Genomic DNA, 16,472 nt, shown 5'->3' with positions numbered 1-16,472 from the left:
TACAAAATTACAGAGAAAACTGTACAATTCCAATATGTCTGGGTTCAAAAAAGGAAATATCTTTAAATTTAAGGCTGGAAGTATACCTCATAACAAAAAAGGACTAGGTCTCTGTTCCCAAAAAAACAAGGAATCCTGCTGTAAATGACAAAAGGTAAGGCAAACATATAAAATCTAACTTTTAAATACAGAAAACAGTAACAGATGAACATTTAAGAGATATGACAGTACCAAATATGTCTAAAACTGCTAAAAAATACTGAAAATTCATAAAACTTTACATTTCTTACACTAAAAATATATTAAACCAGAACTTACTCTGCCTTTTCCTTCTAAAATTAAGTAATTTAATGTTTTGTTAATATGAAACAAAGATAATTAGCCCTATAAAACTATGTCATGATGTCCAACAGTCAGTTTAAAAAATTTCATACCAAAGCAAGGGGCAGGTAACTCTAATTCAGAAAAACTATTTGTTGAAAATATCCTTGATACAAGTGTAAATGTGCATTTTTTGGTGTTTTTCCAGGCCTGACTTCAATTCTTATTGTACGGTCACCGTGTGTGTGTACAAGATGGAAGAAATGTGGAACAAGGTCTTTAGGGAACACCAGCAAAAAAGTCCTGCCTGTGAGGGTAAATTGTCCTGTGATTTACAGAAAGAGGAGAAAAGAGGATTCTCTTCTCGTCAAACATTAATTTGTGCGAGATGCAGCTATATATCCAATAAGTATAGCCTTTATGAAGAGTTAGACACAGGAAAACCAGGCAAAAAACCCTCAAAACTTGATACAGCTGTACATGTAGGCCTGAGTCAGACACCAATAGCTGCTTCCAGTATGCACAAAATCATTCTGAGTGGTAATATGCAGGCACCAGAAATATCCAGTCTACAAAGAAGAGCAAATAAAGTGCTGAAAAACATTGTAGATGTGAATAAAATGGACCTGCGAAAAAGAAAAAATGAAATTATTGAAATCAATAGGCTCAGAGGCAAGGAAGATCCGAATACAATCAGTGTGCAGATGGACGGGATGTATAATAATCCACTGTATTCCGGTGTTGGACGCACTCCATTTCAGCCTGCAACACAAACAGTCTACACCGCAGCTGAAAATATAACAACAGATCATAATATACTGAGCATAAATATAAAAAATAAGCTTTGTTCCAAACATTCAAGTCTTGAATTGGATCCTGACTCAGGCCGTCTACATGCAGAATGTACAGATGAATGCAGTGCCAACATTCCAATGGTCAAAAGTATTGGGGATGAATATACTTGGGCCAAAGAATGTATTCTTGATCTAAAGGCAGACAACATTGAGGTTGAGCACCTAGTGACAGATCCTGACAGCTCTGCATACAGGGCTGCACAAGACTTGTACAAAGAAGGCACAACGAGTACTCAGCCTGAACATTTCCTGGATACAAAAAAAGTTGCCGGTTGAATGTAAACAAATAATTGCGCTCTTGTAAGGTTCATAACGGTAGTACTTCATTTGCCACAGCGGCTTAACCCGGGTTAGCCCGGTCGACGCTTCCGTAATAGGCACAGTCGCTTCATTTGCTGTAAAAGCAGCCGCCGGCGCAAATAGGCATACGCCGCCCTCGCAGGTCTTCACTCACCGGCAAGCAATCAGCCGGTCATAAAAGTAATGGCGGGAAGCGCAATGTTAGATAAATTGTCGGAATTTGAAAGGTGAAGATTGATTTTTTTTTCAATCAGACTATATTATATGATACATGTACTACATTGGTCCACTATGACGATAATAAATTGCCATGCTATATTTTATTTTCAAAATTTATAAAATTATCTCGGAGATGATGAATAAGGCCTCAGAAAAAAAGATTGCATGTTAAAAATATATATTTATTGTTAACAGGTTCATTTTTTATATTCCCTAGCTTAGAAAACAAAAAAGTATAAATTTGAACTTCTGTCGCCATCTTTAAATCAGCCGGTTCCACTCGTTTTTATTTTCAGCCATATTTAATCCGGTCACGTGATAGGGCAAACCGGGCATCGCCCGACCTAGAACAAATGAAGCAGCCCCATTGGAAGTTTGAGGATTGCCAAATCGTACTGGTATTTAACGACTTAAACGAGTCGCCACAAACGAAGTCGTCCTTTTACGAGGGTTGTAATGGGATTACCTCTTCTTCTTCTTCTTTCGTTAATTAATGAAGGATCTGTATATTATCCATCACATTAATGAAAAAAATCATTTGTATTTAATCATTCATTCTGACAGGGACGTATATGTATTATATAATCGAGTGCTTATTTTATAGAATCTGTCAGTTAATTTGTTATTTACTGAATTATCTCTTTAATTAAACGAGTGTATTACTTATCTAATGCATTTGATTAACTAGGGGGGCTAGGATGAAATTTAAAAAAAAGGCAGGGCAGGAGTTTCGAGTGAAAAAAGGCAGGATGAGCAAGTGGGTAGAAAAAAAAACTAGGATAAAGTTGTAAGAAAAAGAAAAAAGGCAGGACCAAATATAGTGAAAAATAAAAAGGCAGGACCGAGATCACAACTAAAAAATATGCAGGACAAAATGTTTCATCCTTGCAATGAAACGACATATATGTCGCCTTGGCATTAAGAGGGTTAAATGGTAACGTTATGGCATACAGAAAATTATAAGAACATTTGAAACTAGTAGACAATTGAAGGTCTTTCCACTAAAAGCTGCTAAAATGATCTATGAATGCGAGAAGTATTTTTTTTTATCATAGGCTGTGTCGTGGACGTGGTTTGTTGATATTTATTTCGTTCTTATTGACGATACTCTACTACATTTCTGATTAAATAGACCTTTTGTCTTGACCATACATCACTAGCGGATTTAGGGGGGGGGGGGTATGGGGGTCGGGAACCCCCCTCCCCCCGGTTGGAAATCTTAAAAATATTTTGACCAAAAATTTGTGAACTAACCGTACCATCTTGGTTAAATATCAATTTCATTCAAATTTGATATCATGCAATAAATCTAATTATCAAAGTGGCATGTTATCATACGACTCTGTTATATACACAAATATCATAATCACATTGACCCCGCTGTATACCTGTTTATTAATTAGGCTATCAGCCTGGCTACAAAGGACTAAATGAATATGTCATTATTCTGTTTTAGGTAATGAGGTTCTTTTTTAATACAAAGAAAAAATAGGTAAAGAATCGTTAAATAAAGGAAAAAAATATATGTTATACTCAAAATGATAAAAGCAAGTAAGAGGGGTTTAAAAAAAAAAGAGAGGTCTTCATTTGTACAAGCTAGAAACTCGATTCTATTTCAAATGATTTTAAGACTATGTTCCTTTATGTGATAATTTCTTTGTAATCTTAGAATAAATCTTTGCAGGGCACCCCTGAAGTCAGAAAAATATAATTTTGGCACAAAAAATGTACATTTCTTTTTTCGCCTCGCTCCGCTCGGCATATCTTGCACATTTACTTGACAAACAATTCTCAAAATTTAAATATATTTCTAACAAAGATTTTATTTATAAATAAAACAAACAAATATCAGTGAAATATAGGTGTATTTCGCAAATGTCTGTCCGACCGTAACAAACAATACGTAGAAAAGGTTCAATGACGGTCACAGATCCCCCTCGCTCGAAGCTCTGTGGATCCGCATCTGATACATCAAATCAAATTCAACGGCGATTTGACCTTCTTATATTGCATTAAATTTATGCTTAACGCTTACGCCCTTTTTCAGAAAACGAACACATATGACATGTTTCAATAGGATTTGTATTTCAGATACATGTGAAATTGAGAATGGAAATGGGGAATGTGCCAAAGAGACAACAACCCGACCATAGAAAAAACAACAGCAGAAGGTCACCAACAGGTCTTCAATGTAGCGAGAAATTCCCGCACCCGGAGGCGTCCTTCAACTGGCCCCTAAACAAATATATACTAGTTCAGTGATAATGAACGCCATACTAATTTTCAAATATATGTAACTGAATAATTGTGGGATTTATACATTGCGGTTTACAGACCCAAGAGTAATTTGTTTGTTATTGAATAGGCACAAGCTACAGTTAACTAAAATGACTTAAAAATTGGTATTTGCTGCTTCTCCGCCAAGCACGCGTCATTAACCCTGCTTTGTACTAGACCGACACACTGAGCCGGATTTTTAACGTGCTAGCTCACAAGGTAACAGTTCGCAGGAAGACATGAACAAACATATCATAACCACACCACAGCTTAAGGCTTCTTCTGAAAATTTAAAGGTCCCTACTATGTATTGGCTACCTAAACTACACAAGAAACCAGTGAAATATCGTTTCATCTCGGCCTCGAGTAAGTGTTCTACAACTAATCTTTCAGTGCTTTTAACAAGTTCCTTAACTTCTATCAAAGAACTTATCATAAACTTTTGTAATAAAATATATGAAAATAATGGATTTAACTATTTTTGGAGTGTAAACAAATCTTTGGATGTTTTAGATAAATTACGTGCTTTTGATGGTCCTTTTGATTCTTCTAACAGTTTTGACTTTTCTACTCTTTACACTACACTTCCACACCATCTTATCAAATCAAAGTTTTCCTATTTAATTAAATGGTCGATTGGTAAATCTGAATGCAAATATATTTGCTGCAACTCATTTAAAGCCTTCTTCTCCAATGAAAAAGGTAAATATGCTAGATATACTTACTGGAGGTGTGATGAGATGATCAGAGCTGTTAATTTTCTCCTTGATAATATTTATGTACCGTAACGTTTCGGCAACAAAGTTTATCGACAGGTTGTAGGTATTCCTATGGGCATTAATTGCGCCCCTTTAATAGCAGACTTGTTTTTGTACTGTTATGAATCACAGTTTATTGCCATACTCAGTAAAGATCCGTCTAAATTGATTTTAATTGATAAATTCAACAACACTTACCATAATCTTGAGGATATTTTTTCGTTAAATAATCAAGAATTTTCTAAGTACACTGCCGAAATTTACCCTAAGGAACTTACTTTAAATAAATCAAATTTAAACGGTAATAACTGTCCTTTCCTAGATTTAGATATTTCGGTTTCACACGGGAAACTCCACACTAAAATTTATGACAAAAGGGACGATTTTTCGTTTCCTATTGTTAATTTTCCTTTTATGGATGGTGATGTTCCTTTGGCACCATCTTACGGTGTTTATATTGTGACGATTTCAGTAATTTAGCATGACTTCATGATGCTAGTACCCGATATATGTGCATTGTATAGTCAAAAACAGTCCATATTTATGTAGCAGAAGTATTCTACTATCCAATAAATAGCTAAAAGATTACATTTTCAAAATTTTGTAAAACTGCTATATTTTAGGGCCAAAAAGGGGTCTTATTGAACCTACTCCTTTTATAAAAGTTCATTACTTCGCAGTTTGTAGTGAATAAGTTTCCATTTAAATAGTTTCAATCTTTTATCATTGAGATATTGAAAAATAAAAAAAAGGTATTTTTCAATTTTAAGTTCAAATGTTTCTTAAATATTTTTTCCCACTTATGGAAACCATTTAGTTTATCACTACTTTCTTTTAGTGTGAATATTTTATAGAGTTCTTTTGTGCTCATTAAGGGAGTAATTGTCCTGTGCCTAATTTTGAAGTCATTTATAACTTTAACTTTAGTTTTAATTGACTCTTCAGTACGAAGAATTGTCTAGGTAAGATGATAGTTTCAGAGATATGACCCTGTTCACCAATTAAATAATTTTTATTAATAATGTCACTTTTTATCTAATCTTCAAAAAGTTTAAACATTTTCCATTAACCCGGATATTATCGTTTCCCCAAAAATCTTGTTGGCAGAACTAATGATTCCATGACAACGTTTTTTCCTATGATAGAAAGATTTCTTTTACTCCAATCAGATATATTTTTTTACGTTTTAACAGTTGTTTTTCAAAGTTGAGTTTTTGACATTCTTGTTTATTGTAACCATTGTAAGTCTTTTAATAGGTGCAGTACACCAATTTATATCTTCAAATTTCCCCCGACTACGTTTTAATCGACCGAGCCATATATCTCTTCAGTTTTTGTTTTAATCAATTTCAAACCTGAGAGAGTACCAACTATTTCTATTAAAGTAATTGCTAGAGATACTTTTTGTTTTATTGAAGAAATAGAGAAGTATCATAGTTTAAAAGGGTAAGAGGTCTATAATTGTCGAGTGAAAAGGGGGCATTTTTTATATATAATTTAGAGATATTAAACCAACTTTCTGAGTGTTAGACAGTTCTCCTTTTTATAGCAGTAATTGAAAGTAGAGACTGTAAAAGATTAAAGTTCATCCCGAATTGTTCTGTAACATTCCAGATTTAGTACGTCAAGCCCGGACGCTTTATTAAGTATCATTTTAAACATTGTAGCTGTACATTCATCAACAGTGATTGCCTCTTCACTATCAAGTATTACATTCACAGTAATTTAATTTCTTATATTCCTCGAGAGAATTTAAAAACGTTTTGTTGCTTCTATTTCAGAGACTTTGATGATTACATTGATAATTAAGTATGATTTTGACGAGAACAACTTATGTAAGCATTGTAAAAAAAGGAAGACTATAACATTGTTTTGTCAGTTGCTCTTATAATATGACTTTTAAAAAATAGTAATGACATTAATGAAATCTCTTGGTATTGAAAAAGACATGTTAAGCTTTGATAATTTAGTAATATGATACAAAAGAGAAGATACATCCCACTTTGATATTAATTACATATAAACTGTAATATGCTTCTCAATATACAAAGCACATTTTGTCTCAGAAATAAAGACAAAAAAGATAAACATTTAAAAAGAAATTTCAGAAAGAAATTAAAAACATTATTGAAATAAACGATTTTAATAACAAAAGAAAAATAATAAGATAATTCTAAAAACAAATAGATGCATTGAAAAGAATCATATGAATCAGGAATAATCTTTGCACGAAGCTTAGAACAATTGTTTCTTGTACACATGCCAAATAAGGTAATATTTATGATCGGGTTAACCATGCATGTCCTAGATACACAATATATGTTTGTAAGAATGTTAAGCCATGCACGAGTTTCCACATGTGAATTATACTGTATTTTTCAGATTTTAAAATGTATGTACAAAATATAAATAAAATTAATACGATTTAAATATATCCGTACGTTTATTAATGATTGTGGGAAAATAATGCCTGTTCTCGGAAGAGTGTTTGACTTTAACATGTAAAACTTTACTTAATTGTGCATTACATAAACATTTCGACATTAGAAAAAGATCAGTAGATAAATCAATAAAGTTTGAATACTCACCAAATATAATTACATAAGTTTAATCCTGTGGATAAAAATAATATTTAGACGACACACATCTAAGCTATAGCCGATAACGCACATGTTTTGGGAAACAACACTTTGTCCAATATTAATTGCAACACGGATCATAATGATAAAAAGAGAGAAAGAAAAGAAAAAGAAAAAAGAATGTGTTTGTGTAATCGCAATAATTTATCAAATATATTTTGTGAAATGAATTATGTTATGAATACTAATATAAGAAGAAATAATATCTTTCCAAATCAATAGTGCTTCTCTTAACTTTTATGTAAGCTTACATAAGCATGATAAGGGATACTAGTTTAAACATGTTAAAAGCTGGTAAAAAATCTTTTTTTTTTCATACTACAGAAGATTCTTCTCAAATATGTTATCTTTCAACAAAAGTAAGCATAAACCGGTGACCTAGTTGTTAATGTCTGTGCATTGTTGTTTCTTGTGGACATTGGCAATCATACCACGTCTTCTTTTTTTATATAACATTCCTTTGCAATTGTCAAATCTCTCAATCACGTTGCAATAACGTATAGTTTTATTTTTATTTTTTACGTTTACATACGACATTTCTCATAATTTATGACTATTTTTACCAAATCTTACCTATATTTGAAAATTCAAGAGCTAAATGTAACCATGGTATACTATACACATCTATATATCATGCACTTTAATTGAACAACATTTTATTGGCCTTTTTGCGTTTACAAAAGACCATTTAAAAAAAATGTATTTTTACCAAATTTATGCTATGAATATCGTGAAAAAATTAACCGCACATCTACATTTGTAAACATGATGCACAACAACTGTGCAAAGTTTTATTGGCCTCCTTATGTATACTTAGTCATTTTCCCCGTTGCAATTCTCAATAATTATTTCGTTTTTAGCTTTTCCCCTTATCAAAACTGTTGTCGAACAAACAACAAACGATTAGACAGTCAGACATAGAAGACACTGTAGAGTTTCCATATTTTTGATGCTGGGTCCAATTATTTAGAGATGATACATGTATTTATAAAATGAATTGATTGTGTTACCTTAACGTCGAATTTTTATAAATGTCCTTTATGAAAATGTATCTTTAAGATCTAAAATACTTTGGACCAATCTAATCATTTGTCTTGTGACTTTTTGTTTTAATAAAAACAATATTGCATACAACCAATAAACTCCATATTATAATCTTTATAAAAAAAGTATGTAGCATATTCAACATTGTATATTACGTTTTTGACTACACAAATAGGTGTCATCACTTCAACAATCCAGAAATAATTAATGTTCACGTGTAACTTAATGACTATCATTTTATTGTTTTATTTAGTTTCAACTTGATATCCCCCTAAGTATCCTTCAAATGTGTTTACTATTATATTGATTTAAAGAATTTTAGGTTAAAAGTTAAAATATTTTTTTTTGTAATAAATTGTATTTTAGGTGCGAACTCGCATACACTTGATAAATGTGTAGTTATTTATATATCTTTTGTATTATTATGGATTATGAATGATACGTCTTTTCAGTTACGATTGTTTTGTCTTTTTGTAGATTACTTTATCACAGACTAACGTTGATGCCACGCTGAAAGATTTTAAAATATTTCAATGTAATTTATGTAATTTACAATAAAAAAAAATCGCAAATTGTATTTCATTTAAGTCTACCGAATATATACAAAATTAATACATCAAGAAGTCAGACTGAGCAACTCACAAACACAAACACAGTTGACTAGATGACATAACATTGTTAAGAAAAATAAATCTACACATAAGGCTGTTTTTACACCAAACTTTGCTTACTGTTTAAATTGAGAATGGAAATGGGAATGTGTCAAAGAGAAAAAAAACGCCCAAATAGCAGAAAACAAGAAAACGGCGAGATCACCAATGGGACTTTAATACAGCAAGAAAATCCCCACCTGACGGTGAATATAAGTTTACTTGTATTGTACGTCTTATTAAACTCAGATTATATATAAACCAGTGCTTTATACATAAATGAAATAAAATAAAAAATCATGGAGTCTGATGTAAGAATATGTAACAAACAAAACTAAACAACATGGCAATGATACATACATTAACAAATGACTACTAGCAGTTACTGACATGCCAGCTCCAATCCTCAATTTAACTAATTGAAAGATTATGGCTTCATCATATGAATAACAAGCACAATCCCTCCCGTTTGGGGTTAAGTGTCAAACTATCATAATAGAGGAACCTAGCCCGTATCATGCCAACAACTGGATTTAGAATAAATGTGTGTATGTACGAGGCAAAGCCACTATGAATGAATCAAAAGCAAAGACAAAATATGCCATCTTTAATTACTTATGGCAGTGTCGTAATTTTATCCCGGCTAAGTTTTTTTTTCTAGGATTTTGATTGCTTAACGCAGGTAGTTACAAAACCAATAGCCCCGGGTATGGTTATCAATTTTCCCCGGGATGTCACGCGCGTTTTTACGAGGTAAGCGTCCATATTGCAAATGAAAAAGCCATTTGCTTTTCACACGGAGAATAAAATTCTTGACAATTCAAGAGATGAAATATTGCTCTCATCAAAAGAAAAAGCAAACATTAAAAGGCCTGGTAATTAATTACGATAATATCTATCTGTTTAAAATGAAGACACACACTCTTAACAGTATATATAAAAAGATGTGGTATGATTGTTAATGAGACAACTGTCTACAAGACACCAAGATGACATAGAAATTAACAACCACAGGCAACCAGACGACCTACAACAACGAGCAAAGCTCATACCGCATAGTCAGCTATAAAAGGCCCCGAAATGACAATGTAAACGAATTCAAACGAGAAAACTAACGACCTTAGTTATATAAAAAAAATCGAACGATTGGCTAAATAATGCTCTGAAATATTGTGGCCTGTAAACCTAATGGAGAAATGTATACAGTCAATTCGCTTGATTCATTCGGGTTCTCTCTTATCAGGTATCTCAAGGTTGAAATCTCGTTCTGGAATTATTTCGAAAATATGTGATATAAGGGAAAATTATCAATGAATTTTGAAAATGTTATAATCAAACTTCATTCTCGGAAAAAAATGGCTAATTACAATCAGTAGTTTTTGAGTTATAAATTTTTGAAATTTAATTACCAATCAAGTCTTTTTAGCCAAAAAAATGGAAAGGGCTACATGTAATGATTTTATCAGAGACATGTACATCTTATATCACTTTTTTCTTTTCAAATTTCTCAAATTACAAATTTACAAAATTGTCAGCACGGTAAATTTGATACAAAAAAAACTGCAAGATATGACAAACCTTTATCATTTTAACACATACCTTTAGTTATGTTTAATCTTATCAGATTGGTCCACTTAAGGTAACACGATACCGAATGGCATATCTCCCGATTTCCAAACTTTTTGGCACACGTGTTCTTTGAATCGAGTTACATCAGAATATGTAATAAAATATGGGGGTTACCATTTTTGTTTTCTTGGTATTTTCGTAGGAAAACGTCAACTTTGGCGACACATTTCCATAGGTTTATAGGGGAAATGCCTATTTTTCGGCTTACCTTTCTAGATTTTCCAATGGATGGCTATGTTCTTATATACGAAGAACAACAAAAACTAACATAATATCCTGGATTGCAAGCTGAATCGATACACGTATAGAAACTCATATGTCACCATTCTTGTTTTTTAGATAAATGGCTTCAAAGTTGATTGATACCCTTAGAATTTGACAGAAAACGTGTGACGTTATTTAATACAGAATGAAACGTTATTCCGACTCAGAGATATGGAAAACAAATTATGTGCCGGGATCTGAATAGTATTTATTTTATTTTCATTTCCCATTACGGGTTTCATAAATTTCCTAGTAATGCAATATAGAATTCTACTGATATAATTTATTTCGTCCTTTACATGGACATTTCACTCACATGAAATAACATTAATCTCGTCTGATTTTCACACCAAACGAGCATATACTTGAAACTTTCTGGTTGGTTCCACGTGAATCTTATGATAATAATTGATGAATAAATCACCGGAATTTAGTACACGTTAAATTCAGGTAAAGTTTTAAAATAAGATTATTCAAATAATATCTTTATTCTAAAATTTAATTAAAATCATGAAAAATACCTTCATATTTGTGTAAAGGACACGTGAAAATAACATGAAAAATACCTTCCTATTTTTGTAAAGTTCACGGGAAAATAACATGATGTATTTTTCGTGTGATTCATTTGAATTACTGAGTTTTTAACTCCACACTTTAAGACAATGGTGGTATCATTGCTTCATCCATGCAGAAATAGAGTATAACAGTTAACAGTTGCTCTGTTTTTGGTGGTCGTTTAACGTTCAGTGGGAAATAGTTCATGCATGTTCTGGAAGATACATTACAATTTTGAAAACAGTTGTTTATTAAAGACACATTTGATGCTCCAGTAAAAAAGGTTTAACATTCTGTTAGTTGCGAAACTTATATGAGGGAAAATAATGATCCTGAAAAAATACACATTCTAAAAAGTGAAATAACAAACTCAAAGAAAAATTCAAAACTTATATTCTAGACTTGCTACGTACATTAGTATAGTGTACTCTGCTTGGTGTAAATGTGTGAGTTGGTTGCTCAGCAAGTCGGACAAACATTGCAAACTGTATGCAAAATTTCACAAAGTTCAACAATCTGTCATTTGTTGAAAATTATTTACAAAAGAAATCTTGAGATCATATATGCATTCTTTAAAGTAAAAAAACAACTTTGAAATATAAAAGTTCCAGCTTGAAATTTCACATGTTGGAGATGTAAGCCGGAGTCTGTACTCTGCGTGCCTTTTATATTTTATAAAAATGCCTAATCCAGAAACCTGTCATGAACAAAAAATAAAGAAAATCCAGACGATATGCGCACCTTTAATATGAGTAGTAACACCAGGTACATAATCTAACCTGCAGCAAAAAGACTACGAAGTGCGGGATTGACGATCGAACGAACATGGGTGAACCTATATGATGCTACGTGCTCTATTAGGATTTTGGTGACAAAATATTTATTTGAATATGCAGTTCATATAATGGAAAGGTAATTTGGAGATCTAAAATGAAGTAGCAATGTAAGCAAGCTAACATTTCAGTCATTTTGTCTTTGGTCGAAAGTTGATTAATTGGAATTTAACCGCACCTCCTTATTTCATTATTGCTTGAATTTTCTTCAGAAGATTAAAAAGTTTTAAGACTTTAACAAATATGTACTAAGTGACTGAAATGTTACTGTGATAATTATACTCCACATACTTATCAAAACTCTCCAATTTAAGGGCCCAATGTTTACTAAACTTACAAATTAGAAGTCAAAAGATTCTCGTCCAATTAGCATTAGTCACAATTTGCTTGATGTCTTTGGTTTTGATGTCGTTAAATGTACAGATGTTGCTTTCTTATTTTATAATTGCATACCCCATATCTCCATTTATCATTCTAACAGCCAACTGTTGTACATATATCATATTCCATATATGTTTTTTTCTTTGTATTTGTACGATTACAAATAAAGTCTCAATTTACCCCACTTTCATAATGAGCAAGCGGTAACGTAGATATTTCTGTGTGCGTAAATGTTCGTAAACTTTGTCGATTTCTTTGAAAAAATTAAAGTCAATGATCTAAATTTTAACAACTAAAGTTTCAAGTGACGGTTGTAAATTGTAGGATTGATTGCTGATTGCTTAACGTCCAGTTGTAAATATTTTATGCATGTTTAGGACGAGAACAAGTTAACAATAAATAATACACCCCGAACAGCCAAACGGACGCCCACTTTGAAAGCATTTTACTGCCGGTTGGAATTTCTATCTGTAGTCACCCTTGGGGTGTAAATTGTAGGATATAAACAAAATATAAAAACTATGAACATTGTCAAAAATATAAAATGAATTTGTACTCACTACGAAACAAGTGAAAAACTCGGCGAGTCTCGTTTTTCATGGTGTTTCTAATGCTAGTGCAAATACATTTTATATTACAATGTACATGTATATATATACATAGTATATTTATCCACATAAAGAAATGCATACAGTTCTTGTTTACATGTATATAGATCAACACGAAAGTTGCATACTTGTTCTAAAAGCTCCCTTTGAGACTGTGAAACTCCTCGGGCTTTTCCCGACGCCTAGAATGTGAGCACTATGCCCCGCAGGGCCTAAAAAGGCAACTATGTAAATTATCTTCCAGTCGTTTTGTCTTCGAACTTGTACATGTCTTCCTATATCTATGTATATTATTTCTAACTCTAATCACGCATAAAAAAAAATACACTACCGCCGAATACCCACGCAAGCGTAAATTAACACGAATATAAAATCTGAATGATTTCAAGATCCAGCTATTTCAGTCTCTTTCTGCCGTTTAAATAATGATTAGTCAGTCGTTTACTTATAAATTGCGAGAGAAATATTTGTAACGGAACTAGTCTGATTAGAGCCAGTCCCGACTATCAACTTGCGTTTATAGATACTTGGGGTTGGCTTTAATCAGACTGTAACTAACGGGACCTGATTTTTTTTTTTTGCCGAATCAAGTTACCATGTATTTCTCAGGCTACGCTTACTTTTCAGGCTTCATTCCGATGTTGTTGTCTATCCCGTGTATCATTTGTCTATAGGATTACATATCTAGCACTTTAATTTAAAAATGTTTCCGAAACTATATCGGATTTACTCTGTACAAACCAATGAATTTCAGAGACTGTTTACACAAACACAGAGAAAGTTATTTGACAAAATTAGCAAGTTAAAGTTAAACCATTTCTTTACATTCCATACTAACAAACTATTTTCTGTATAAGTTTGGAAGTCTGCTTGTATTGTGCTTTTTCGCCTAATTCTATCCGTATTCTCATCCAAATAAATTTCCTTTTTCCATTTTGCCCGTGCGGTGTTTTAAACGACCATTTCAACACGAATTAATAGATGTAAAATTGCCTGTGTTTTTTACACATCATACTAAGTTTTTACTGATTAGATTTCTATCTTCAAAAAAAATTTTGATAGGGATACGGCGTTTATCATGAATAAGTGCAAAAATAAACCAAGAATAAAATAAAGTGATAAAACTCAGTCTATTATGCATAAGAACATATATAGATAAATCAAGCAGATGCTTAAATATTAAAGAAACAGAATATCTAAAAGTAAAGTAATACATTTTTAAAGTAGTAGAATTGCCGGAAAACTATATTTAGCGAATACGTTAACCGTTATATATTGCATCAAAACTCTCGGCACTCTGCATTCAGAAAAAGTTACCGTTAAAATGTCACATAGTGACCTAAAATCTTTTTTTTATTATTTAATCACTTTGTGATAGCAATACCTGCTGCATTGGCTTGTATGTGTGAACGTTATTCGATAACGTCAGGAACGGTTACCCGTGGCGTAACATCATTCGGTATTGTCGTATCTTAAGGAAGCTGGCTTGTCACGTTTTAGATTTTTTGTCAGATTTTCAGAATCGTATGATTTTAACCATTTGAATGCCTTGAAAAAATTTGACCGGTGACCCTCATTTTTCTTTTTGCTAATCTGATACATGTATAATGATAAGCCATTTGTAAAAGTCTTATACAATTTTGATTACTTTTTAACAGTTTTTGAGAACTTCAACTTGTCAATGAAAAAGCTATGAAAAGTCAAGGCAGAATATTTTCCGCCACAATTGCAATGGCTCATATCTTGACAATAAGCACGGTGACCTATATTTTTTTTTTGCTCTTTGGATTCCTTTATTAATCCCCTATCTATATACATTTTTTTTTAAGTTAATTACTTTGAAACTGAGAAGCGAACTCCCTTAATCGTTATTGAAATTATGTAAAATAGTTGAACTATTTTATTTTCACATTAATTACAAAACAAAATGGGTACAAATTACGAAAAAACAGAAAAATCATCAAAATTGGTTTCTTTCAAAAGGTCGGAGCATAAAAGAAGTGCTCCAACATATTATGTTTTCTTAACCATTTTATTTAAAGTCATATCAAACAAAAAAGCAGGTTAACAAAACAAGTTTAGTTCAAAAAATGTTTGGCTCCTCAGAGGTGTACACCCTTAAGGAATTTGACATAATGAAGCTTGACGACTTTGATGAACGAAATCAGGTATTTATAACCACCCTTATATAATTAAAACCCAACGGAAAAGGAGCCAAACACTTCCAAATAATGTCAGAAATTAACAGGGCCAAATTGTTCTTTTCAATGTTGATGTATACAAGCTACCCTTCTGGTTTATTAAATAATGTACAATTTGACACAAGAATGAACTTCTTTAGACGAACAGCTGAAAATATTGATTAAATAACATAACGCTCCTATCGTCAAAACAGATACAAAAACAAAGTAAGTAACAAAAGAAATTCAATTATGTCAGAGCAACCTGAGAGTTCATCTTGTCCAGAGGCAGCTTTTCAGAAAAAAGTATTTCAAAATTGCATCCTAAATGCAAAAGAGCATGACAAAGACCACCGGGATCCTTTTAAGGAGATTATTCTACTTGGTACTGTAATTCGCCAGTTGGTCGTAACTTTTTTTGGCTCTTTTTGGAACAATTTATAAATAAGTTAAGTATAAGAGGGACGAAAGATACCAGAGGGACAGTCAAATTCATAAATCGAGAATAAACTGACTACGACATGGCTAAAAATAAAAAAAGACAAACAGACAAACAATAGTACACATGACAGAACGTAGAAAACTAAAGAATAAGCAACAAAGACAAGATACTAGGGGTGATCTCAGGTGCTCCGGAAGGGTAAGCAGATCCTGCTCCACATTCGGCACCCGTCGTGTTGCTTATGTAATAATAAATCTGGTAAATAGTCTAATTCGGTAGGTCACATTCATGTAAAGGAGGGGGATTGTTGTTACAATGTTAGGAACATATCCGATATTATTTGTGAAACGGTTATTTCCTAAAAGTCAACCACATCGTGGTGGCGTACGTGAAATATAAGAAGGGATGATTTCAACTTCACCATTTGGAACTCTTGGTTTAATAGTATATAAAAAAGAAGATGTGGTATGATTGCCAATGACACAACTATCCACAAAAGACCAAAATGACACAGACAT

The 16,472-nt window shown here is 32.4% G+C and overlaps 1 protein-coding gene across 1 annotated transcript; it reads left to right on the top strand.

The window, feature by feature from the left end:
- Positions 1–575: 575 nt before the first annotated feature.
- On the top strand, positions 576–1,451 carry LOC139503993 (uncharacterized). The gene has a single exon (XM_071294041.1). It carries the CDS (start codon positions 576–578, stop codon positions 1,449–1,451), a length of 876 nt encoding a protein of 291 aa, XP_071150142.1.
- The last annotated feature ends 15,021 nt before the right edge of the window (positions 1,452–16,472 follow it).

This window comes from Mytilus edulis, chromosome 14 (assembly GCF_963676685.1).
Source record: "Mytilus edulis chromosome 14, xbMytEdul2.2, whole genome shotgun sequence".
Taxonomy (NCBI): domain Eukaryota; kingdom Metazoa; phylum Mollusca; class Bivalvia; order Mytilida; family Mytilidae; genus Mytilus; species Mytilus edulis.
This window is presented reverse-complemented; position numbering and strand designations above follow the sequence as displayed.